The 26,677-nt window shown below is 49.9% G+C and overlaps 1 protein-coding gene across 1 annotated transcript; it reads left to right on the top strand.

Moving 5' to 3' along the window:
* Positions 1 to 4,077: 4,077 nt before the first annotated feature.
* On the top strand, positions 4,078 to 26,435 carry LOC104525454 (SLIT-ROBO Rho GTPase-activating protein 3; the record flags this gene model as incomplete). Its single annotated transcript, XM_010168613.2, has 15 exons — positions 4,078 to 4,362; positions 4,879 to 4,980; positions 5,236 to 5,433; positions 6,794 to 6,878; positions 9,109 to 9,136; positions 12,160 to 12,262; positions 14,633 to 14,693; positions 15,080 to 15,157; positions 16,322 to 16,456; positions 19,932 to 20,037; positions 20,302 to 20,529; positions 21,835 to 21,914; positions 24,829 to 25,009; positions 25,590 to 25,739; positions 26,108 to 26,435. Coding segments are annotated over exons 1-15 (2,148 nt in total), but the record flags the coding sequence as incomplete, so codon positions are not given.
* Positions 26,436 to 26,677: the final 242 nt, after the last annotated feature.

The raw sequence follows: 26,677 nt of genomic DNA, 5'->3' as shown, positions 1-26,677 counted from the left end.
TTGCTTTGAGGGAAGCGCAGTGACTGCAGAGGTGCGACCGTTTTGATTTCTGCATATTTAATATTTAGTAAATAAATGTTCTCCATAGAAATGGATGAGAACAGAAGCAGTTTGTGTTCTCTTTGAACATTCCTCCGAAGACCTGAAGGTGTGAGTTAGGCTCTCGCATAGTACCCAGCACTGTCATGGCCAAGTACAAACACTATAGGGGTAAAACATTATTTAATGCTTTGTGACAGACACATCAAATATCTTTTAACTGTTTAACCAGTGAGGAAATGAGACAGATGCATCAGCAGTTTGGAAGGCATTTCATTCTCTCTGGAGCCCAGTCCTGTTTCAGCCTCAGCTGTGTAAAAAACCCTTAGTGCTTCTGCAGAGCTTCGCTGTTCGTATTGAACCCTGCCAGATTCCTCTGGACGAGGCTGTTGCCGTCACCTCTCTCATGAAGATGGTGTCTGACTTGTGGAGATGGAGCAGTTGGCCTGGTGTGTCGGGGCGAACATCTGCCCGAATACGTGAGGAGGACGGAGGGAGCAGCAGAGCTTTGTGCGGACACAAGAGCTGAGGAACGGCTGAAGCTCATCCCTGGTGTGCGGAGCGGTTCGGGCTCCCGTGTTTTCCACCTGCTGGGTGTTGCTGTGTTCTCAGTGTCACTCGTTTTCCCGTGCTGGTGCTGTTTGGTGCCTCGGTGTGGTCAGTGGCAGGGCTCGCTCACCGCCCTGTTGGTTTAGACCGTCCCAGGCTCGCCCTCGGCACGGCAGCGTGAGCAGTCCTGGGGAGGAGCTGGCTCTGCCTTAGCTGCCTGATGGCGGTTGCCCGAGAGAAGACGTTGAGATGCTTGTGCAGGGTTGGAAACTCGCTGGCTTTTCCTCCTGGCTTTGGGCAAACCATTTAATATCTCCCTGTTTCCACTCCTGTGTCTAAAATGGGGTTACTGGCACTGGGGTTAGTGGCCAGCGGTGGTCTCCTGCAGCCCCTCCTCCGGCGCAGCTCTGCGGTGGGAGACACACCCATGGATTTGGCTGCTTCCATGGTGTTTTGGCCAAAACCAGCTTGCTTAACCTCCAGGGTGGGGGTTTATTTCTCAAGTTGAACACTGTAATATTTCCACCCCTTGCAGGAGTGTTACCAGACTTAATGAATTAATATACAAAGAGCTTTGAGCTCTCCAGATGAAAGACGTTGCAGAAGTGCTAAGGATTATTATTTGTGGTTCTAATTTATTTTCCATCAAAGGGATGAGAGGGGTGAGAAAATGCCATTTGTTCTGGAGCTGGGAGCAGGGGTTTGAAGTTTGGTTTTTTTTTTTTTCTTTTTTTCTTTTCCTGTCCCCTTTGTGTGTTTCTCTGAGAATTTTGTGGAAACCCCTGCTCTGTCTTTTCTTCTCTGGGCAGCAGTGTGGGAAGCAGCCGGCACGGTGCTAATCACCAGAGACTTCAAGGGCTGTTGCATGTTAGGAGAGAGTCTGCCCTGGTTTTTGGTAGCAGCCGATCTCTGGGCATTGCAAATAACTGCTGGCTTCAGTGCGAGTTCAGCCTTCAAAGGAAAAGGAAGAATTCACATGGAATCTTTCTAGAAGCATCTGGCATTACCCTGAGCCCTGTCTCCTCTGATACAGTGGCATTCAGCAATTTTCCTTTGCAATAGCTCAGTCTTGTATGCTTTGGGAATTCCCACCCTCGGACAGTGGCAGATATTTGCTCCTGGAATTACTTTTTTCTAGCCAAGTAGCAATAATTTCCAAGGGGGTAGGAGAACAACAGCGAGGGGCGTTGAGAACCCTGGACTGGTTGTACAGGACTTTGTGCTCATATTGCCTCATGGGAGAGACTCAAAGCACTGGGACAAGGTTTCACCCCGAGTGGTGAATAGAAATTTGCCCCGATTCCTTGGTTTTTGTGTTACTTGCTGGTTTATGGAGGCAGTGCTGTACCAGTTCTTAACTGCCCATGTTTTCAACTGATAAGATTAGAAGCTAAATAGAAGCAGGATAAATGGTGGATTATGATCGTTCAGTAGTTCCAGCAAAAATCCTCCTGATTTCATGTGTGGTTTCACTGCTTTAAAAGACTAGATGGGGACAGGCAGGCTGCGCTTGTGTCTGTGAGCGGGAATCGGCCCGTTGTGGTTTTACTGGTGCTTTTAGCACAGACTAAACCAAATACAGCTCTGTGTGTGACCTGATCCGAGCTGAGGGTTGTCTCTTCAGATCAGCAGAAAGCACGAGATGACTTCTTTGGCTGGAGCTGCTTTTGGCACCAGCTGAGTTTCCATGTTTCACTTTGAGTTTATCAGTGCTGATGTTCTGATGCAGAGTCACTTTTTGTGCCTTTCTGCATCAGTTCAGCAATGCCTGTGGATGCTGTAGAGCTGGAGAAGGTGCTTCTGAAATGCCAGCTCCCAACAAGGAGTTCTGCTGCTGGGAAAGTGTTGGTCTCATTTCGGGTCATTTGGGTTACATTAGCAATTGTTCTTCTCTTCTCTGTAGCTTTTTGTGCCATGCTGGTCCTTCTGGCAGTGGTTTTGCTGGGGCTCACTGTATGCCTGCCCATGCTGTGCCAGGGTGGTTTTGGTTACAACCTGGACAGTGAGGACTTCTCACTCGTTCTTTAATCTGTGTGGCAGCAGAGTCTTAACTTCTGTAACATAAATTGTCCTGTGGCAGTTTGCAGGTACTGTGATAAGGGTAATCTGCTGGCAAGGGTTAGTTGGGTACTCCGTACCATGGGAGGTATTTCTCCTGGGATCCCTGTTTCTCCCTGTGACCTGCAGCTCTCCTGCACCTGGGGACATCTCTGCAGATCACGGTGCTTGTGTGCAGAGGCACCTGAACAGCTTCAGAGCACGAGTGTATCGTGCTGCTAACGCCCATGCGACCAGGGTGTGCTGGGGATGTATAATCATGAAACTCCTCACAGAGGACAAAGCCATAATTATCTAACTTTACATCCTCTACCAGGAACACCAGCCCTCTCTTACGTCCCAGAAATAGATGTGCTTCAGTTCTGGACTGCAGCCCTTCTGTTTCACTGTGAGCTCCTTACAGCCCCATTATTGTGGCTCAGGCTGGTGCATCATGCTTCTGCTTCCAGCCTCCTCTCCGTCTTGCCTTTCCCTGCAGAACAACATCTGTTGACCTCCAAACGTTGGGTGCTGCTTTGGTGCCTGTCCTTGTCCCTGCTCCCAGGGCAGGCTGCTCGCAGCAGAGCCAGCCGGTCGGAGCTGGGGAGGTTTGCACTGTGTCAGGGCTCCTGTTGGGGACAGAGAAGGGAGTTGCTAAGAGTTGCTTTTTGCTCAGCTGTGATTAAGTGTTCAGAGCTGCAAATCCCTATGCTGTTGCTATACTTAACATGCCAAACTCAATTAGATTGAGAAGAGAGTTTAAAAACAGGCTTTTGTCTAATGTACAGTATTTTGGCAGCAATTAGCTCCGAGTTTTATCATTCTCCCCAAGGTGAACATGAGAACGATCAGTTATGCATGAGAAACTGCTCCATCGTGAGAGAGGCAGGCAGCTTCCTAGTGAGGATAAAAGGGTTTGCACCTACTGCAGGGCATGTTCTTTGGTGCCACCTTGCTCCAATGTCCGTCTGTATTTGGTAACTTTGGGAAATGGTTTCTTTGTGTAAAAAGTGCTTGCAGGGCAGTTCACGAGGTGAGAAGGAAATCACTGGGGACAAACCATGGCACGGGCCCTCTGGCCATTCCTTTCCTGCTGCAGGGCACAGGTTTTGCCACCAGTGAGGCCCCTGGGGTCACCTGGCCCTGGCACGGTGCTGAGCAGGTAGCCAGGGAGAACTGTGCTCTTGGGTGATTTTTTCCTCTGTCCTGACTGAGAAGATCTGTGCCCTTCCCAATGAAATGAAGGGTGTTAAACCCCAGTGCTGTGGCGAGGGTCCGGTGCCGGGTCACCGCCGTATCTGGCTGTTTGTTCCCTGGTTCCTCTTCTCCTTCAACCCCCTTTCCTTCTTACCTTTTCCTGTGGTACTGCAGTACTCTGTTAATATACCCTGGTACAACAGGGCTGGTGTTTCTCTGGAACACAGAATGTGGTTTTGGGCTTTTAGTGTACAAATGACCGTGCAGAACAAGGGTGGGAGTGTTTGTGTGACCGGACCCTTCCTCGGTGTTTCTCAGTGCTGTGATCTGGGGTTCCACGCCAGCCTCGCTCGGACGTTCAGGACATACCTGTCTGCTGAGTACAACCTGGAAACCTCCCGCCATGAGGGCCTGGACATCATTGAGAACGCCGTGGACAACCTGGACGCACGGAGTGACAAGCACACAGTTATGGACATGTGCAACCAGGTCTTCTGCCCTCCACTGAAGTTCGAGTTCCAGCCTCACATGGGGGATGAGGTAGTGTACTGACGCGAGGGGCTGCAGAGGTGTCTCACAGCCTGGCCTGCCCTGCCCTGGCTTCTTCCTCTTCTTAACCATCACTGTTAAATTGCTTCTGACTCCTTATCCCTCTGTGCTCTCTTCACACACTGCTATTCGTGTTTCCTTTCTTAACGAGGTGCTTGGCTCCTTAGGGCTCCTTCTTTCAGTCTGCCTCTTGCTCCATATCTCTCCCAATTAGGAAGCCAGTGGTTTGATTCTCAGCTGAACTGCCCAACAGATTTGCAAAGTAGAGCTTTGATTTACCTGCTTTAATTAAAAGACTTCAGATTTCCTGTCAGGTAGAAAGTGCATTGTACTGGCCCGGGTCCAGAGCGCTGCTGATTACAAACTGGGTGATGCAGCTTCCCTGGAGGCTGTGAGGAGCTTGTGGGTGCTGAAGAGAATCATTTAGGGATTTAAATGTGTATGTCTGGTCAGTGCATGACCCACTGAATGCTCTCCTGTCTCTCTCTGGCACCGCTCCTGTCTCAGGTGTGTCAGGTCAGCGCCCAGCAGCCTGTGCAGACTGAGTTGCTGATGCGGTACCACCAGCTGCAGTCGCGACTGGCCACCCTCAAGATAGAGAATGAAGAGGTAAGAAGTCGCTCTGGGTCTTGTGTTTGGCCTTGTAGGTGGCATTGCTGAGCCTTGTGCCCCTTATGCAGGGGGTCTCGTGGTGTGCTCAGGTGTGGAGTCCTTCCAGTGATGGTGCTGAGAGCTCCCATTGACTGCAGCTAGTGCAAGAGCAAGCCCAGGGCTTAGGAGCTGCCTGTCGGCCAGTTGTTTTGGCTCAAGATGAGTCACTTTCCCACTCTTCCTCAAAACCATGCTGTCTTCTGTTTCTGATAGGTACGAAAAACTCTGGATGCCACTATGCAGACTTTGCAGGACATGCTGACAGTGGAAGATTTTGATGTTTCAGATGCCTTCCAGCACAGTCGCTCCACTGAGTCGGTCAAATCAGCTGCATCGGAGACCTACATGAGTAAAATAAACATTGCCAAGAGGAGAGCCAACCAGCAGGAAACCGAAATGTTCTATTTTACAGTGAGTCTCATCTCATGCGTACAGGACACAAAGCTTTAATTGCTAGAGCTGAGTCCCATTTTAAGTGCTCATTAGTGAAGAGCAAGAACCAATTCAGTCTCTTTAAGTATTTGTCTTCTGTCTGATTTGGGGTTGGAGCGCATTTCTCAGCGGCAGGGTAATACACAGGGGCTGATGGTCCAGTGCCTGCCTTGTTCTTCTTTTTGAAGGGACTGGGGCAACCAGTTGTGACCAAAAACTTACAGATCTCAGTAGGAGGTGGCTCAGAGCAGAGCAGCAGACTCCAGCCAGCCTGGCCGTGTGCCACCATTCAGTGGCTTTTCCTGGGGGCCCTTACAGTTTGAGCCATCAGCCAAGCCTTCCTTTTGTGACCTACACAGCTGCAGCCTGCCCTTGCCCCACGGGTGAGATGAGCGGTCCGTTTGCCTCGTGCAGGGTATTGGAGGAAGCAGCTCCAGCCTGGCTTTGCAGTGCCACGCTGCTGCGTGTGCTGGGACAGAGGCAGCTGTGCCGTGCCTGCCCTGCAGCCCTGGGCCCGTGCTTCACTTCAGGCAGACCTAAGGCTCTCTGTTGTGGTACCTGAAATGGAGGTAATAAGCCATCAGGTCAGCAGGAGTAGCCCTCACTTAAGTGTGGTTAGTAGGCTAAAGTTAATAGCATCTCCTGATACATTACAGATGCGTAGAAAAGCTTCTACTTTCTCTTAACTCTATTATCACTCCAATTCAGGGGGTGGGGGGAATTGCAGTTTCCATTTTGAGTTGTGCTTGGATTTTTTTAAAGCTTTTTGCAAGAATTTGATCTTTCCCATTCTCTGACTCATTTTCCATCTCTGTCTCCCTCACTCTTCTTACCTGTAAAACTGTTTGCTCCTGAATGATTCTGGATGTCAGACAGTCTCAGTTCAATGAGAGGTTGTGCTGCACGGTTAGTGTCACCCAGTGCATACAGCACCTGATGGTCCCTGCCCGGGGAAGCTCTCATGTCCTGGGAGTTCTTGCTCTTCATCACTTGCTTGCAAAAAGCAGCTGTGGAGGGGAAACCTCTTTGATTTGCCAGGCCATTCCCAGAAGCCTGACAAAAGAAAGCTTGCTTTGAACTCTTCTTTGGAGCTCCTCGTGTTCCCAGGCAGGAGGTGCAGCACCAAGGAGACCGGGCTAATAAGATCATCAGGGCTGTGGCTGGAGCAGTGAGAAGTGATTAGACCGTGCTCAGCCCTGCGGTGCGTCTGACGTCGGGTTTGTTAGAGCCTGGCAGCCTGGCTGAGCCCCCTCCAGCACCCCCCAGGCAAAAGCTTACATCAATTACCACTTTTGCCAAGAGTCTTAACCCGCTTTTTTTGTTTTATTTTTAATTCCAGAAATTTAAAGAGTATTTGAATGGCAGTAACCTTATCACGAAGCTCCAGGCTAAACACGACCTGCTGAAGCAGACTCTGGGAGAAGGTGAGTTGCAGGGTTAGGTCTGGGGGGAACCTCCCATCTCGGGAGACTATGTGAAAGCAGGTGATAGCTTTCCATCTTCCCTGCTGCCTGTGTTTTCCTGAGTGACTGACGGCTTCTGGGGCTGCCTGCTACTGCTGAGTTTAACCAGTGACACACACAATTGTTATTTTCCTGGGATGTTACTCTTGTCCCACGTTTCTTTAAGAGTGCACATGAAGACATTTGTTTGAACCTTACACTGTGTGCCAGAGGGCTGTGTCACTTCTCCAGCAGCAAAGAGATTCCCACCCACTCCAGCCCTCTCCCTTTTTCCTTTCTCTCCCCCTTCCCATCTTAGTGCATCCCTGAACATGTGTGTTTTCTTGTCCTTGATGCTGTGCTTCTGTGTGGCCAATTTGCCAGCAGCCTCAGTGATTTAATAAGCCTCTTGCCCCCCGGCCATAGATTTTTTTACTTGCCCTAAACCAGAACTGCAAAATTATCTTTTCTTTGTAAAACTAAATTTTCCGTAACAGGCTCTTACTAGTTCGGATAATTTCAGCACTTTGGTTTAGAGCACATACACACAATCAGGCTTCATACGACAGAGGGGGCAGTAACTTCTGAAGGAGGCAGGAGTGTGTGGCTCCAGGTGGGATCTGCCACTGCTAGGGTGCAACCATGTCCCTCGAAGATTGTAACTCATTTCAAGGGTTTTTAAAAAATTGCATTATTTCCAGTGTAAAGAAGCTGGAGATGAGTTAGTGTCCCGATTTTCCAACGGAATATATTTAAATTAAAATACACAAATGGTCCCTCATGTTTTAACAATACAAAAATTGGACTTGTTGCCAAACAATAAATTCTTGTCAAATGTTTTCTCTACCAAATTTATTTAGCCTTCAAATCCAACTTCTAGTTAGATCCTGTGGTGTGTTCCATTCAGTGAACACTGAACCACATCAAGGCACAAAATGTGAGTGTGAGGAAGGCTGCAAGGGTGGATAAATGGGGCTCTGTTAGCATATTTCTTTTCCAAGGAATTTCAGTACTTGTGTAGCACCTTAACCCCTTGTCACGCTGCCTAGCAGGGCAGGGACAGCCTGGGCAGTCCTGTCCCACCCCAGCCTGACGGGGGTTGTGCGAGGCTCGATGTGAGGGCTCCCAGCTGCTGGGTCTGAAACTTAGGATGAAGAGTGCAAGGTCAGGCATTTTAATTCATTAAAGTTGTGCAAAAGCAGCCATGGAAGATTTTCACATGAAAACTTTCTGAATTTCTCTCAGGCCATGGGATCATCCTGCTGTGTAGGCGTTCAGCAAATATTTCGCCCAGAAATGCCAAATGCTGTGTTTCAGCATGAGCTGATTCTCATTAGGAAGAAGTCTGGGTTTTTCAAAACTCCTGTGGAATGCTTTTCTTTTCCAGTGAGGAACTGGCTGCAAGCTTGCTTTCTGCAGGTGCCAGGGGAGAGCAGGAAGGAGACATGTGCAGCCAAATGCTTCCTTTTATGTGTCTTAGAAAAAGGAAGAATAAATCATCTTTCCTGGCCTTGGGAGAAAGGCACAAACAGCATGTGAAATCAGTTTAGTTTTTTTACAGTGGATTGACAAATGCTTTGAAAAATGAACAGATCTTATCAGTGGTGATATGCTGCCATTTTTATGAAATCCAAGCACTAAAAATAGACGAAGGGAATGAGAATATTGACAGCCAGAGTGGAGTCTGCCTGGTGGTGATTAGATGGGCTGTTATCTCACAGGAAAAGCCGGGGAGCTGAAGGACTCTGCTGCATCCAGGTGCTATTAGTGGTCCTCCACGAGGCAGTGGGATAACCTCGGTGGCCTCCCCGGGGCTCCAGCCCTCAGCAGAGTTGCCCCTCTTCAGCTTGGGTTTGGCCAGTTCCCAGCTAGTGCAAATAAGCACTGCCCAGGACCTGCAGTGCATCCCGTTCTTTGCAAGATGGGCTTTGTATTGCAAATAAACCTTTAATATCAGTGGGAACTGAAGACGCTTTCCCTCTCTTATGGCTGAGTCTTGGCCTTCTAACATGTCTTTCCGTGGTTTGGATAGCAACCAGCTCGACATCTCCCCAGCCTGCGGGGCCCTGGGGCATGTTCAGCTGCTCTGTGCTAGAAGCCACTAACCCAGGGCTTGGGGAACCAGAGAGTGAGTGCCTGCGGGAATGTGTTTGAACAGCCCTTTGGTGGGGACTGGTGTGGAGAGATGACAGAAACTTGTGTTTCTTCGTAGGTGAAAGAGCCGAATGCGGAACAACCAGGTGAGCAGTTTCTTCCACTTTGTTTGCTTTTGGGAAGGGCTGGCTCTGGCAGGAGGGTGGCTGTGGAAGGGTGGTTTGCTTTGCTGTTGATCCAGCTTGGTGGGGTTCAGATTGAACCGTTTTCCAGCTGTCCTGTGCGGGCAGGCTGGAGGGCAGGCAATCCCAGGCTCCCCACACCACTACCCTGCTGCTCACTGCGTTTCCTGAAGTGGATTAATTAGGGTGATGAGAAACGAGCATTTGTTTTTACTGCAGTGTAATTTCTAGCTGATGGGCTCTGACGTGCCTGGCAGTGCTGTGTCAGCAGCAGTGCCTTGTAGCGTAGCTGAAGTTGGGTTGTGTTCAGACAGGGCAACACAAGGCTGTCCACCCACTCCCTACCATCCCTGTTTGCTTCAGGACTTTGATATGCCCTGGAAAGCTTCTCCCAGCTCTGGCTTTGCCTAAAAGCACAGGGAATGCCTGTATTCAGATTTCCATCCCTCTACAGCAGGGGCTAGTGCTGGGGTGAATGTAACAGGGAGGAGGCTTTGATCTGTGTCCTGTCCGTCAGGCATCTCCACAGAGCTCTGGTGTCTTGTGAGGAGTGTGCTGGTTTTCCAACAGTAAGACGTGGGCCAGCAAAGCCTCCAAACTTCTCCCCAGAATGTGTACAACCTCTGTCTTATCTCTTTACAACCCTGTTTCAATGCTTAATAAAATTTGGGATACCAGCAAGAAACCTCCCATTCCCTGTTTGAAATGCAGGAGCAGATGGTGAAGCCTGGGCTGCCTGTCCCAGCAGGAAGGAGGCTGTCGTATTGGGGGGTGGCGGGGTGCCTTGCTCTCTGCCTTCAGGCTGGAGGGGACCTGCTGCTGCCAGGCTGAGTGGCCTCAGGGCTGGGCATCCTCCGGCGCTGCAGGGCAGGGCAGCGTGGTGCTGTCAGGACAAAGAGGGGCCTCCCTGCCTCACCCAGAGCGGGGAGCGGGGACTGCACAGCGTACAGCTGCGCCGATGTGCTCCCGGGAGCCGCTCTTGTCAGCGCTCCCAGGTCCCCTTCGGGTCAGCCCTCATGGCAGCGGCAGTCACTGCCTCTCCCCATGGGTCCCAGGAGAGCTGCCCTGTGGCACCCTGATGCCCTGGGTGCCTCGGGGGTGTGAGGTGAGCTCTGGTCCTTTGGGATGCTGGGCAGGGCCATCTCCTGAGCTGCTGGAGGAAAGCACACCCAGAGGGCACGGGGAGATCAGGGAGAATTTGCTCTTGAGTACTTTGTTGATCAGGAGTGGGTGCCCACAGAGCGATGGTGTCGGGGGCCAAAACAATCAGAGGAGTGAATAACAGCCCCCTCTGTGAGGGATGATGGCACAGCTCCCTGCTGCTTCTGTTCGCTTTTGTTTCAGCAGTTGCTTTTACTTCACAGAGGAACACAAACAAGAGACAGTCTCCTTGTGTGAGGCAGGGCTGGAGGGTAGGGACAACCTTCCCAGCAGAGACAGGCGGGGGCCAGGCTGTCCCACTGCCTTGTGCCCAGGCATCCCCTGGGGAGGGACATCACAGGGCAGCAAACAGCGCTGGTCTCCGGTCTGTTTGAATGTCAAACAGAAGTTAGTTCCGCAGAGGTGGAAGTGTTCCCACTTTCCTCTCCCTGGACATCTGTGAGCAGAATGAGGCCCATTTAGGATTGAACAGTAACATCCCAGTGTTTTCCAGGGGTAGCTGTGGTTTGTTTTGGCTGCATCAAGGAATAAGTTGAACTCTTCAGTTCTCTACTCGTGGTGCTTTTTCAGGCTGACAGAGCGCTGAACTGATGGAGGTGGGAGGCAGGTGTTACAAATCCTGCTGAGCACCAATGCCTTGGTTCTACTTCTAAAATGCCATCATAGAATCACAGACTGGTTTGGGTGGGAAGGGACCATTAAAGGCCATCCAGTCCAACCTCCCTGCAGTGGGCAGGGACATCTTCAAACAGATCAGGTTGCTCAGAGCCCCGTCCAGCCTGACCTTAAATGTTTCCAGGGATGGGGCTTCTACCACCTCTCTGGGCAACCTGGGCCAGGGTTTCACCACCCTCATTGTAAAAAAATATCTTCCCTATATCTAGTCTGAGTCTCCCCTCATCCCTGGTGAGCAGTGCACAAACACTGAGCAGCAGTTTTGGTATTTGACATCTCAGAGAGGGAGAATTGCACCTGCAGATCGTGGGTACCACAGACAGTTGTGACCAGTTGTGCTCAGCAGCTTTGCTACTGTCCGGCTTGAATGAGGCAAGTTCTGTATGAAGAGTGTTCCTGATCACCCATTGTTCATTCAGGCTGGGGTTGGTGTAGTTACTGCTCTGTCACTGTCTGATTTCTGAAGATGACTGCTTTTTACAGTAGAAACTAGGACTCTTCAAGGAGCCCCTAGCAACAGATAGTTAGATTGCTGTGTGTGGCTGCAGCTGAGGTTAGTCTGTCTGATAGGAAAATGCTGGAAGATTATGGGGTGGAAAGTAATGGGTAGGTTGGCTTATTGCTGTTAAATGTTGCTGCTACCAGGATTAATTTGAATTTATTATTTAAATGAAGGCTGTAGTCTTGACCTTGACTTGGAATTGTGTGCAGCCTGTAGTGAAGGGCTCTGATGGTGCTCGGGGTGCCTCCAGGTGAGCTCTGCTGCCTGCTCAGACACCTGCCAGCTGCACCCAGCTCATGGCCTGTGGCACCCGCAGAAGTGAGGCCGTTGCAGCACCCGCTCCAGGATGAGTTAGCCAAGCTAGTGCCAGGGCAGCCTGCCCCAGGCTGCTGGGAAGGGCTGTGGGGTAAGCAGGGAGGTGTGGAGCTGAGCTCTTTGCAGGTCCCCCGGCTCCCGGTGGAGCGGTGTCATGGTGGGGACGTGGAAGCGTGAGTGGCTGCAGAGTGCGTGGAACCGTGTGTCACGTCCTCGCAGAGGGATTTTTCTGTTTGATTTATTTCCTATTCTTGGTCATAACCTTTGAGATCTCACCCTATCATTGCATTTATGTTGGTGTTTTGTTGATTTCTTTTGTTCCATTTTCTCCCAGGCCCCCATGTCTTCCCCCTAAGCCACAGAAAATGAGGAGACCTAGGCCTCTCTCAGTCTATAATCATAAACTCTTTAACGGCAATATGGAAACGTTCATTAAGGTACTTGCTGGCTGAAAGTAAGAGTTTATGAACGCTGTGAATGTAATGGTGGCTTTCCTGTTCTAACTGCTGGCTGCTTTCCTTCCTCGGTGGGGTCTCTCCAGCCCACCCTGCACACAGTTGACGTGCCCAGCAGGCACTTTGCCTTGGTGACGATTTCTCTCCATAGCTGTCCTCGTCCCTTGTGTGTTCCTTGTGTTACCTGTCCCTTTGCCACCTGCGTGCCCAGGTGAGGGTAGCAGTGAGGGCCCTCGGGGCTGCGCTGGCTGGCTCTGCGGCACAAGGTGATCTTGGCTGAGCATCCCTCTCATCCAGCGCTGCTTCCACCCATCCTGGGAGGGAAGATCAGACAGCAAGGATAACCCAGCCCAGCTCCCTCAGTGAATCAACAAATTCTCCCACCTTCCCTTTTTCCACACATTTTTGGTGGTTTTCTTCCCCTGTGGCTGAGCAGGAGGGTAAAATGACTCATAAGGTCCCAGGAAGTGTCTCCCAGTTGTAAGGACTGGCAGCCTTGAGTTGGAATACCATGCACGTGGGTGGCTGTGTGCTCAGGTGGACGTGCTGTCCTCATCCTTAAGAGCCAGGGCTGTGGGCTTGGCTTCCAGCGTTGGAGCAAAGCAATTCCTGAACGGCTGCGGAGCGGTTTCCTCCAAACCATCGCTGATAACATGCAGAGTGTGGCGTTCAGAAATGTGGGCCAGAGTATTTTCTCAATTTAAGCTGGGGTGAACTCAGGTGAACTCAATTAATACCAGTGCAGTCCCAGGTGGAAGGGGGTATTTGGACCTACTCATCCCAGGAAATTACCCAGAAGGAGAGATTTGAGGAGAAAAATGTAGAGATGTGGGCGTGGGATTTGTCCCAAAGGACACCTCCAGTGATCTAGCTGCTGATCCTCCAAAATCCAGCACTTTGCTCCTGCCTGGCTGCTGGAAGGATTTCCAAAGGAAGCGATGCTGTTCCCGTTGCTCAGGGTTTAATCCTGCACTGAAGAAAGCTTTAGTGACAGTACTGGAGGAAGCAGTAATGACAAACTCTTGGATTAGGTAAACTAATGGGCATTGTCCAGCTCTGATTTATTCTCTTGGGCTCTCGTAGTGCAGCCGTAAGCCTGAGGGCAGTGTGTATAAACAGTGCACTGTCACCAGTAACATACAGCCCTGACTGACAAAGCCGGTAATCTCTTTAATACTTGTAATTATTTCTTACTTAAACTGATTTTTAAAAAAGTAATGCTCATTAAAGTCCAGCCTGTTCTGCACTATGGAGGAGGAATTAGCTGCAGTGGAAATCTCTGAGCGGACGGGTGTCCTGTGCCAGCAGAGGCTCCTCGGGGGACGGTGCCGTGCTGCCGGCGGGTTCCTCCAGGACAGGGACCGTGTGCCCGGGCAGGGCTGGCGTTGGCCTCGGGTCCTGCCAGTGCCGCAGGTTCAGGGAGGGAAGAAATCAGAGAGGCTGTGTCTGCGGTCACCGAGGCTGGGGTGCAGCATGCCAGGCAGGGTCTGGCTGGGAGGGTGGAGAGCCCAAAGCCTGCGTTGGACCGTGTGAAGCTGCCATTGCATTTGAGCGTTCATGGCCTCTGAAAGAGATACTTACCTCTAACTGAACTTATCCTTGCTTAATCTTTTCTTTTTTTCCCACTCTGCTGCTTTTTTGTGTTCTCAGAGGAAGGAGGAATGCGCGAACGAGAAATCAGGTATTTATGGGAGGCCCGTCTATGAGACAGACTAAATTAAGCAGAGAGATCCAACTGTACTCTGCTGGAAGGAACAACTAAAGGAAGCCCCTAAGGCAAACAAACATCCACTTAGGCAGTGAGATACAGCTCATGTTCCCCCTTGAGCTCCTTCCATGAGGGGCCCGGAGAGCAGCGGCTTTGAAACAAAAGCCAAAACTCATCACAGGTTCAGATACAGGCAATTTGTTTCACACATTGTAGTGTTCTGGTTTTTTTTTTAACATCTGCTGACAAGAGCTCTTTCTTTAGGTGGAAGTATTGTTGTAAGCTCTGTTATTGGAAGCTTATTTCATCATACAGGTATAGGACAAGTTTTATTTCAGCTCAACATTACACCTTTGAAATGGAAGAGCTGTGATCCCGTTGCATCAGTCTCCTGTCTCAACCAGATAGCGAGCAGCAGTCTTTCACACTCTTTACTGGAAGCTTTTTTTGTGCATAATTGACTACATGTAGTGTATTAATCACTTTTTGATGGCTTGATATGTGTAACACCTCCTTTTCTTGCCTGTCTTCTTACTAAACTCAGTGGCACTGATTTTCAAATCTCTTGTTTTTGCAATCTTTAATGCATTTACTGTGCTTTGTTATCAGTAAACCAGTAATTTTTTTCCTTTCCTTTCATGAAGGATTCAGGACAGGCTATTCCACTCGTGGTAGAAAGCTGCATTCGTTACATCAATTTGTATGGTAAGTTGATTCAGTAAAATCAACAGAAACTTTGTGCAAAGGAATTAAGTCCTTGTAGTTTGCAGTAAAACGTAGTAGAGATGCCCACAGCCCTCGCTGCGTGGGCTCAGGTTATAACTACAGTGACATGGACTGTGATGTAGCATTGAGTGACTGATGGGTCCTGTTAGCACTTACTCAGGGTAAATTCCTTGCTCAGGCCAACAGGAGCCCTTTCAGTGCTTTGATCTGGGGGCCTTGACTGGAGAACACGGGCAGAAATGGATCGTAGCAGCTGTCCCCCTCCTGCTCCCCAGCTGCATGGACTCCTGGTTTCTGCTGTTCTTTACCAGAAAGCAACATGTCACAGTTACACGGATCTTTCCTAAAACGTTGTTCCTTTCCAGGCCTTCAGCAGCAGGGCATTTTCAGAGTTCCTGGCTCCCAGGTGGAAGTCAACGACATCAAGAACTCATTTGAGAGAGGTGTGTTGGCAGGGTGCGCAGCTGGGACGCCGCGTCTGAGCAGAGGTGGTTGGTGGGAGTTTCGGTGTGGGCTGGGTGTATCAGACCTCGTGGGAAGCCTGTAATAAAGGCCTTTCTGCTGTGAGGTGCCATGAGGTTTTCTCCTCTTCTAGGTATCTCAGTATTGTATCTCCAGCAGTAGCAAAGACTCATTTAGAGAAACAGTATGTGAAGTAGTGGTGGGTGCAGAGATCTTTTCCACCGTCATTAATTAAAAGCAGGAAAGCCTCAGATGAGAGCCATGAAATAGTTTGTTGGGGACCCATTTTCCTCGTTCCTGCAGCAGTTTGTCAAGGGAGGAGCGGCGTCACCATGTGTACCTAGATGGACTAGATGATCTTTTGAGGTCCCTTCCAATCCCCAACATTCTGTGATACCTGGGGCAGTGGTGGTTGTGCAGTTGCCAGTGATTCTGTTGAGAAAACCACATTGAAGATGTAAGGCTGGCAGGACAGGGCAGAGCAATCCTGCTGTCACCGACTGACCGTGCAGCTGTGAAGGGGACAGTCTAGATGGGGGTAATGGCCTTCATGGCATTAATCTTGGAGCAGCATGGAAGGATTAGGGGGAAGGTGGCCAGGCCAAAGAGTAAGGCAGCGGTGAGACTGTCAAAGGCTGGAGGATTTGCACATCCAGTTGAAGAGGAATCAGTACCCAAATCCTTAGGTTTTGAAAGCCTTTTGTAGATTTGATCAGTACAATGCTATCCAGAATCGTTCGGTCTATTCCAGAGGCATAATTAGGTTCTCCAGCCAAGCCTCTTCCCAGGCGTTCACCCACCATTGTTTAGATCTGCTCAACTCTCTTGAGCTGTTGCCTTAAAAGCAAAAATGCACTGGGCTGGAAACTGTGAAGGAAAACTGATTAATAGCATTCTCATCTTCAGGAAGGACTGAAAATCTCCACAATAAACTGGGTTTTTTAGGTGGCATGTCTCAGCATGATGCTGTGTAACAGAGTACCTTATTAAACTCTCCTCTTGCTGGCAAAATGCTTAGCATTACCATTCCACACTCAGGAGGGGTTTCTGAACTGAGGGAAATCTTGGGTTTCCACTGAATTAGTAAAAAACACATTAGTCCAACTTGATAGTGATGCTGGAAATAAAAACTCTTCTCTGAGCAGGTGAAGACCCCCTTGCTGATGATCAAAACGAACGTGACATCAATTCAGTGGCTGGAGTCTTGAAGCTGTATTTCCGAGGACTGGAAAACCCCCTCTTTCCTAAGGAAAGGTTTCAAGATTTGATATCTACTATAAGTAAGTACATGTGACAGCTCTTCTCAGAGTATAGGGTGGGACAAGAGAAGCAATCAACAAGGGGCAAGTACACGTGAGTTTTGCAAGTAGCAGCTCTCGTTGTAGGAAGGGCTGTAGGTCTGCAGCAGAGGTTGTTAGGAAAAGACATGAAGAGTGTGTATTGGCGGTGCTGGAGGTGGGGCAGAGGTAAAACCTCTTGCTATGGCTCCTTCAAATTCTTCCTGGCATCATGAGGATCACCAGAGAGTCGTCTCCAGGCTTAGGCCAGGGGGCTGCACAGGCTGCAAGCCCATGTACACATTTGTGGGTTGCACGAGGGGCGTTAGTTGTGTGAACAGGGTTGGCTGCTGTCCTGCCTGCACAGATCTGTCCCTCACGTGTCAAGCGGCCGTGGTTACTGGGACCCAAAGGGGCTTTGCTGCTTTAGCTCAGTGTCTTCTACTAAACATGGTGAAGGTCAGTAACTCTTGGCTACTCACCAAGCTTCTCCAGCCCCTGAGGTCTGCAGAATTGCTTTCAACCTCACTTGATCAGCTGTTCTCCAGGTCTTTGCTACACATATTTCCCGTCCCAAAGAAAACCAGAGAGTGCTTTGGGATGTGAGCAGGGGTAGAAGCAGAGGGGTTTAATCATGAAGTGGATTTGATGTCAGAAGAGCCTGGTTGCTTCTTGTTCTGTGCTGAATTCTCCTCCCAGCTCCACTTGTTCCTCTGCAACTGAAGAAACAGATATCCCAGCTGGGGTTTATTTCTCTCTCTACCTCGTAGTGATGACATTTGTTTATTGGCAAGTCATGGAGATTACTCCCCTGGGGGAAAGGAAGAAGGCAGGATGGATGTGAAGTTTCAGAGACGATGGAGGAGCATGTTGCACACTTTGGCTGCAGGATGATGATTTTACAGGAGAGGCACTGGGGTTGTTTGGGTGTTCGAGTGTCTCTGTACGTGGGTAGCTTCAGGGCGACTGGCTGGTGAGCATGTGCTGAAGTCCTCTGTTTGGCTTTCACTGCTTATGGCTCCTTCCCCCCTCCTTGATGTTAATGTGCATAACTGCTAGAGATGTAACCATGTTGAGAAAGACAGATGATCTCCAGAGGGGAGTGACGCAGGGATGAGCTTGCTCCAGGAGGAGAAGAATTTCCTCCTCTTTTTCAAGAAAAGTTGTTTTTTGTAGTAGCTTTAGGAAATTCGCTGTTGCCGTTCAGCTTTGCTGTGTAAAGCAGCGCAGCACACCTGTAACGTGGCAAACAAAGGAAGCAGTTTCTGCAGCAGTTTCGTGCCTGGACAGGGAGTTTCAGCCTGACTTGCAGCACTTGCTCCCGCTGCATCCCCGAGGGGCTTGTCGCAGGCAGAGCAGGAGCCTGAGTGGGCACAGCCCGCAGAGAAGGGGACGAGTCCCCTTTGGTGCCAGGAAATGTCCTCAGTGTGCTTGCAGATAGGCTTGTGCTTTGGAACCGTCCCTAATCAATGCCAATTTGCACAGTTTATTAAGCATTTGGGAGCTTTTCATTGCAAACATCACCTGTTAATTTTCTGGATAGTATTCTCTCTTTCTTTATTTTTTTCTCATTTTAGCCAGAATCTTCCTTTTCCTCATCTTTCCTTTCTTTTCCTGCTGCTGTTGCTACCTTTTGATTAAAAATGGATTTAAAATGAATTCAAGTGCCCTGTTCCCATTAAAATTCTGACTTTAAGTGCATCTGATTTTTCTGCCACATAACTATAGGCTGTATAATAGGTGTCCCAACCTAAACAGACAGAAGAAACCTTCTTCCTTTGAGCACCACTGCTCAGTAAGATGCCACCCTTGCTGGAGGATGTTCTGTCTCATTTGGAATTAAGGCAGAAAGGTTAAACGCAGCCGAGCGGTTTGGGCTGCCCAGTGCAGAGCATCACAATGCCACCTGGATTTCCCGTGGCTCCTGGCAAGGTTCTGTGAGCGAGTTTTTTGTGGCAGGTGCTGCTGTACATGTCACAGGGCCTCTGAGTGCCTCTGGGGCTGGGGAGCCAGGCTGGCTGGTGGCAGGTGACCGGCTGGCTTTGCCTTTATCCTCACAGGGGACTGAGAGTTTCCGTGGAAGCGTTTCTCAAAGGCACATGAGAAATAGATGGATAGAAAAGGCACTTTGTTTGCTAAGGTTCATTCAGGGGTGTGCCTGTATTGTCAAGTGATTGATGATTACTCCATTAATTCCCCTGAATTACAGCCAGTTGAAACATTTCTGTTAGGCGAAAAAAGGCATGTGCTTCAAGACAACTTGTTCCTCTGGGTTTCAGAACAGATATCTATTGTTTTATCCAGTTCTTATTTATTTGATTTTTTTTTTTTTTAAACAAATGTCTTATTAAGTGAAACCAAACTGAAGAAGTAGAGAACCCAGTAAGTAATAACAGGGGATAAGTACATTCCTCAAAAGGAAAGATTTCCAAAATGGATTATTATAATGATTTCAGTCTTTGGACTGAAGCCAGATTTTGTTCAGAACTTTTGAACAAATGGCAGCCCAGCTACATGTTGTCAGTGAATTTTCTTGATTAGCAAATGTCATGTCAAGTTTGAGCCAGCGTAATAAAGTAAGCATCTCTGCACTGATGTGGCTTATTCCACGCATCTGAGCTGGCTGCTCTCAGGAAAGCTTTGGTACCCTCTGCTTTCTGTAAAACAGAAGCCACAGGATTAACTGTCTGCAGAATATATTGAACAGATACTAGCTTAAAAAAAAGAGCAGCTTTGGGGGCTGGGATGTGCTGGCAGCTGCTGCTGGCGCGGCGCTGAGCCCCCTCGGCGGGTCGGGGCTCTTGCAGGTGAAGGGGCTGTGGCGCGGGGGCTTCGGCATCATCCGTGGGGGCTGCGGGAGGGTGGGGGGCACTGCAGGGCCCCCCACAAGTGAGCTCTGAGAGCTCCAAGGCACCTCCTTCCTGCAGAGGGAACCTGGTTTCTGACAGCAGCCGTGGGCTTTGTGTGCTGCTGTGGGGAGAGTGAACCTGAAAGTGCTGACTTGGACCCAGTTCCGATGAAATTCCCGTTCATACCAGTGGAGCAGAGGGGCTGGGGAGGACCTGATGGTGAACCTGGAAGAGTAACGTGAATAAAAACCCTATTTAAAAATCTGCACTAGAAATCCAAGCAGTGTTCTGCTTTCCGGTGCCACATTGACTGAAGCTTTTGAGAAGTACAGTAGTTGTTGAGGGGTGAACTAAATAATGTAGAAACAGTTATTTTAAAAATAAACCCATGGAAACATCTTTTTTTGCTGTTTATGTGGAATCTGAACATAGGTATGAATTCAGCCCTGGAAGAGCACTGTACCTGATTCTCTGCTTGCACTTTAGTGCCAAACCAGTGGATCAAATCTGGAAACAAGCTGTTGTTTTCCTTGCCCAGTGGGCTACTAGATCTGGGACAAGTCCCTCTGGTGCTGTGTTGTCTGGTCCTGAGGAGGTTTAAAGATGTGCTTTCTGTCCTTGTGTTCCAGAAATTGAGAACCCCACTGAGAGAGTGCACCAGATCCAGCAAATCATCGTCACTCTGCCCCGGGCTGTCATCGTTGTCATGAGATATCTTTTTGCTTTCCTTAATCAGTGAGTCTTTTTTTTTTGTTTTCTTTTTTCCCTCTTTCACTGAGTTTCTCCTTGCTCTCCTTTTTTTAAGGGCTTCCCTGTGTGTTGCGTGAGTTCATTTTGGTATTGCCATGGAGAGTTGTGTTTTGCTCCTTCCTCAGGCTACAGGAGGATGTGTTCAGCTCAGTGGTGATGACTTTCTTGGGTGCTGGGGGTTTGGTGGGAGATTTTTCTCAGCGAACGGGGTAAGTCAGCACCGTGCCTCCCTAATGCTTGTGCTTGCAGCTTGTCGCAGTACAGCGATGAGAACATGATGGATCCCTACAACCTGGCCATCTGCTTTGGGCCCACTCTGATGCACATTCCAGACGGGCAGGATCCGGTGTCCTGCCAAGCCCATGTCAATGAGGTCATCAAAACCATCATCATTAACCATGAGGGCATCTTCCCCAGCCACAGAGAGCTGGAAGGACCTGTCTACGAGAAGTGCATGACTGGAGGAGAGGAGTACTGGTAAGGAGCTGGGGCAGGACTTCGTTGCTTGCAGAACTTGGAGCCAGATCCCCTTGTTAGGGTGTCAGCACAGCGCTGGGGTGAATTTGCTCCTCTGCAGAAGGGAGATGCCTTTTTGCGTGTGTTCCTGTCAAATGTTATGAATTAGGTGTGCAATGATATATGTTTGATATGCTTGTGCTGTTTTATACTGGTTAGGAATCTTGCTCCATACCAGGCTGTCTGCATAGTTCTTAGTTAGAAATACCTTCATAAAACTAGGAGGATTTTGCACACCTAACCAATTAGTCTCTATTTGTATACATCAGTTTTGCTCTTCATTTCAGCCTTGCTAGTGAAAACAGCAGCAGTTACACTGAGTTTTTATTTTCATTTTTCTCATGCTGACTCAGCATCACAAACCTAAGTAGAAACTTCAGGAGAAAATTGTTTCCAATATGAATATTAATATTTATAAAATATCTTCTAGCTGCACATTCACAGAAGTGTGTTCTGAGCAAAGCAGAATTTTAGGTCGGTTCTAGCCAAATTCCTTTTAGGCTGGAATTTTTGGGTAAAGTTCCATAGCTCTATTGTAATTTGCTAATTGGATGAAATCTCTTAGCCCGAAGTTCAGCTGAACCTTCCGGTTCCTTTTGTTTTGTCCATGTTAGAGGACAGGTGAGTTTTCATCGGCCGGGGGTGGATCAGTCCCGTGTGATTGCATTGCATCGCATCTTTCTGGTGCGCAATTTGCCCTACTTGGCATACCCAGGGTAGGAAAACTGAATAAACTCCCACATCAGAAGTGTAAGTGATACTGCACGTTTGTCTGGAGGATGCTGGAATCCTAAACTGACATTCACATCCAAATTTTAACAAACCAGTGTTTATAACAGATGTGAACTGATTTGTGTGCAAGTTTCATACATTTCTGAGACCTGATCTCCCCTGATGCTGATCACCTGCCACCATCTTACTGATGCAAGCGAAGGGTAAAATACTAAAACTCACTGTGAATGAGTGAGTGGAATATTTTAACTTGGTGTCACTTTATATTTGTTTTGCCAAATACGAGTATGATGCATGAACAGCAGGAAGTGATGTTCTGGGCCTGATGATCATGGTGCAAGTGTCTGCTGTTCTCAGAGCAAGTTCAGAGATCTTCTGTGATTTAAAATGACCGTCTCAGTCCTATAAAAAGTAAAATCATAACTCTTTCAGGTGTCACTGGGGCCAGAATTTCCCTCAACAACTTACTTTTGCTAAGTGCCTTGGCAACAGAAGCTGATTCTTTCTTTGAAAGCACGGTGTGTTTTGTTTCAGTGACAGCCCACACAGCGAGCCGGGCACCATCGATGAGGTTGACCATGACAACGGCACGGAGCCACACACCAGTGATGAAGGTGAGCACAGAAAACTGGGTCTGTGTTAGGGAAGCTGTGCATGCAGGAGAGAGCCCCCACCTTGGGCGCTGGACTGGGGTCTGGCACGTCAGTGGGGGACAGTGTCTGTGTGCTTGGTAACCCATGTGCATGTTAACGAATGTAGCTTGTAGGTTCTGATCCTAGGATGTGCATGGACCTGCTCAGTGCTCTGACTCCATGGCAGGGGACAGGGGTTGGTTTTTTGGAGATGTTCTATGAGATTCCATTAATCCCATATATGACCTTTTCCTTTTCCTTGTCATCTGCTTACCTGCAGCCCTGTGATGGTGAAGACACGCTGTGTGAAATGGCTCATGAGAGCAGGAAGGGAGATGGGGAGCTGGCATGGGGGGGACCATCTCTGTTCACCCCGGGCCCTTGGATGCCCTTGGAAGCGAGGGGTGTCCCAGCAGATTTTTACGCTGTGGATCATCCCCTCTTGAGCAGCTGTCTCCTTGACAGAAACTAGATTCGGGGGAGCTGCAGCCTAGTTTTCCCCGCAGCCAGTTCTGTTTCCTTTGGTGATGAAGCACTTGCCTGCTCGTGCCAGGCCCATGGAGTGGGCCGGTGTCGGGGGGCAAAGCAGGACATGTAGGGAGCCAGGACCGTGTGCACGGGTGCAACTGGGTGTGAATCCCCTGTAACTAACTGGGTGTGAATCCCCTGTAACTGGATGTGTCATCAGGGTTTTGTAACGCTCTGGGCGAGGCTCAGGTCCAGCTTTCTGTAAGCTCCTGTCTGCCTGCACCTCAGTGTACACCAGCTCCGAGTTTGACACACGAGCTCTCAGGAAAAGCTTTGAAGCTCATGGTGATGGAAAAGGCAAGTGTGGAAATGGGAGTGCTGCACAACTGGGCAAGAAGCCTGTTTGCTCAGGGGCGTGGTACTGAGGCAGGAGGAAGCACTGAGCTTCCCACACCCAGAGGCACCGGCAGCTCAGGCATGGGGCGAGTCTGGGAGACCCCACTGCACTGCTGGGGTGTGAACGTGCAACCCCTCGGCATCGCCTGACGGCAGCACTGTGCCGTGTGGAGGGGCACCGGGGAGCTGAACGCTCCCTCTGCTTTCCTGATGGGCACTGCTTCCTGGGGTCTGTCCTGCCCTGGCAAAACACTGATGCCTTCCGAGGCGGGCAGGCGGCAGGGGGCTTGCCCAGCTGGTGGGCACTGTGGGGAGGGGAAGGGCACAGCTGGGCCAGACAGCTCAGGACCTGCTTTCAGCTGCAAACAGGAGCTGACAGGACGGGGAGATGATGGAGAGCAAGCTGCCATTTAGCCAATTTTATGCTTGGACAGTCACATTAATAGCTCTGATGGGAGTTTCTGGGTGATTAACTGCGGTGCAAGTGTGGAGAAGAGGAGCAGCTTTATTTCCTGAATTTACATATTCCTTCTTTGCCTCTCCCTTGGCCCGTGCACCCTCCCTGCTGTGAAACTCGGCATTTTATCAGGGCTGTGAGAGCCCTCCTGGCTGCCTCCCCGGCTACATTTCTTCCAGAGCATTCCCTGTGGATCCTGCTGTAGTGCTCCCAAATGCCCTGCTGCTCCTCATGGTGTGGAGGTGTGCCTTAAACTGGGGAAAATCAGTCTGCTGAAGTGACCTGTCCTGTCCCACCTGAGGTGGGGAATGGGACAAGGGTCTGAGGCAGCATCTCCCTTGTCCGATGTCTCCTCCTCTGTGTGGGTTTTGTCCCTGAGTAGAGCCATGGGTCACATCCTGATTGCTGCTGATGCCCAGGCTGTGGTTAGTGATGAGGCAGAGGGAGCACAGCAAGTTTCTGTGTTTTCAGTGAGAACAGGACAGATCTGGAGGAACTGGGCAGATTTACCCTGTTTAGCTTTGTCATCGCCTGTCTGCCAGTCTCCAGGTGGGGTTTGAAATGATCGAGTGTCTCAAATAATCAAGGCACATTAACTGCTTGCTGGCTGGCTCTGGTAGTGTCCAGAGGTAGTTGTGGGGGGCAGCCTGCTTTCTCACCCCTGTCTCGCAGCAAAGTGAAGTGCAGTGCAAGTTGTTCCTGTCAGTGCAGAGAGAGGCTGTCACTGCTCTGCAGTCACTGCAGCGGTTTCTCTGGGATTCAGCACTCCCAGCTGGAAACTGATCTGAGGAGGGATGGGCTTCTCACTGCCAACCAGGCTTCCCTTTGGGTGCACCAGCAGCTGCTGCTGTGAGGCCCTTGGACAGGGACTCAGAGATTCCTGGTGTGCTCACGACCTCCCAAAGTGAAGTCCTGCCTCAGCCCTCTTAAATTTCAGGCCCCGAGCTCCCAGTTTGGGAATCCCTGGTGTTCGATAGAGGTTAACTCAGAAAAAGTGGAGGAGAGCGGTGAGGTGGAGTGCTGGGAGGGTCTGCAGATGTGGTGTGTGGTGCAGAGCAGCTGCCTGGCCAGAGCTGGTATCATTGTTTCTCTGGGGATCCCCAAAGGGAGATTCGTTACTCATCAATAATTCAGGCCAAACTGTCTCCAGGAGAAGGAAAGGAAGAGAAGGTAAACAGGGCTTTGATCACAGTATCTGACACAGCTTGACAGGATCCCAGTCTGGAGGATAATGGGGTTCTGTAACCAAGGAAATCTTTATGGGTAGAAAATGGGAGTGTGGGTGACGATGCCATATGCACACAAGGAAATTTCAACTACTCCCCATCTGGTTTGTAGCTTTTATAATTGCTGGTAGTTTGTGAGTCTCTGAGAAATTCCAGGAAGGCTGGAAGAACAAAAAGAATTGATCAGTCTGAAAATAAGGTGGTTTGTACTCGGTGTAAGATGCTCTTGGGAAGCCAGGGCAGCAGCAGCTTTAGTGCTGTTCTGGTGAGATGCCTCTTTCCAGGATTTATTGTGCCCTCGTGATTGTTGAACTAAGCTTTTCTCTGTTTCTGCTTCCTTCCTTTGCAGAAGTGGAGCAGATTGAAGCCATAGCAAAGTTTGACTACATTGGACGATCTCCAAGAGAGCTCTCCTTTAAGAAAGGGGCCTCGCTCCTCCTGTACCATCGGGCATCAGAAGACTGGTGGGAAGGGAGACATAATGGTGTGGACGGCCTCATACCCCACCAGTACATTGTGGTGCAAGACATGTGAGTAAGGTGGTGTGTGTTGATCCAGGATGTTACAGTCACGTGTGCAAGGTCCACTGTAGCCGCCTAAAATAGGTGGTCAGATTTTCCCAGGTTTGATGACTTTGGTGAGAGATCTGGACCTGTTCACATCTGCCCCTCTGTGTATTGGCTCAGACTGTGTCTCATTCAGGCTGATAAAGCCAAGCACCAAATACGGTACTTCAGTGTGCCTGACCCCCATCTATCACTGACTCCTCAAAGTGGCACACTCCAGGCTTAATATCGACCTTGCTCCCTGTGTACATTGACCTGGTATTGTTCAGTGGCCACCAGCCCTGTGGGCAGATCCCAGGGTCCTTCGCAGATGCCACTTGTACCTGGATTCATGAAATGGCAGCTACATTGCGGGGGGATATGGAGACGTGATGTTCCCTTTTGCAAGCTCCAAGCACTGTCTGAAGTTGCAGCCTTGGTCCAGCCCTTTGTCAGCAAAGTCTGGAGCTGCTGGAGTGGGGATGTTCAGATCCATGCTGCGGCTGGGCCCTGCCCTGTCTCCTGGGGCAGAGCCCTGTTGCTGATGGGGGTCTCCTTTTCCTAGGGATGACGCTTTCTCCGATAGCCTGAGTCAGAAGGCAGACAGCGAGGCAAGCAGCGGACCGCTGCTGGACGATAAAGCCTCCTCCAAGAACGACATCCAGTCTCCAACAGATCATATTGTGGACTATGGCTTTGGGGGAGTACTGGGCCGGTAGGGAAACTCTCATTTTCCTATGAACACAGAGGTGGTCACTGCCATGTGCGGGGAGAGTCAGTGTGTGGTGTAGGGCAAGACAGGAGGGGAGGCTCCAGTACACACTGCAGAGCAGTATGAGCACGGAGGGGGTTTGCATGTGCATTGCTGATGTAGATCTTAACAAGTAACAAAGGCACAATGCTGTCCCTTTCTTGCCACTGGCTAAAATGTCTGTCTTCCCTCTTGCCTTAGTCTTCTGGAGCTGAAAGGCTCGAGTTCGGTTTGATCTGAACTCTGAGAGCTGAGCCATTCTCTTACAGCATGCAACCAGACGCTTGCGATCTGACGGACGGTGACCTAGTCTTGTGATGGATTCTTTGCAGAGTGAGATTGAGGTCTGACGGTGCAGCTATCCCTCGCCGTCGAAGCGGGGGGGACACCCACAGCCCGCCCCGAGGGATGGGTCCTGGCATAGACACTCCTCCTCGAGCAGCGGCCTGTCCTAGCAGCCCCCACAAAATACCTCTTAACAGGGGCAGGATTGAGAGTCCTGAAAAGCGCAGAATGGCGACATTCGGCAGTGCAGGCAGCATCAATTTCCCAGACAGGAAGGCCTTGGCTGATGGCCACCCGCTGAGACCGACCTGTGGATCGACTAGACACAGTAGTCTTGGAGATCAGAAATCTCTAGAAGCAGAAGCGCTTGCTGAGGTAAGAGGGTTGTGAAGTGGCTCTCGGTGCCCAGGGATCGAGAGGCTATAAAATGAAAATCACTTGGGTAGCGCCACAGAGCCCCTTCTATCTCAACACCCCTCAGAGTTACAGGCTGTTGTAGCTGTGGCCCTTTACAGACAGAAACGAGCAGCTGACAGCTTGCCTGCTTTTCCAGCTGTATGGGTTGGTCTAAAAGGCACTGCCTCCCTCCACGGACAGACAGGCACTGCCTCCCTCCC

The sequence above is a fragment of the Antrostomus carolinensis genome, unplaced genomic scaffold (assembly GCF_000700745.2).
Source record: "Antrostomus carolinensis isolate BGI_N321 unplaced genomic scaffold, ASM70074v2 scaffold29605, whole genome shotgun sequence".
Classification (NCBI taxonomy): Eukaryota; Metazoa; Chordata; class Aves; order Caprimulgiformes; family Caprimulgidae; genus Antrostomus; species Antrostomus carolinensis.
This window is presented reverse-complemented; position numbering and strand designations above follow the sequence as displayed.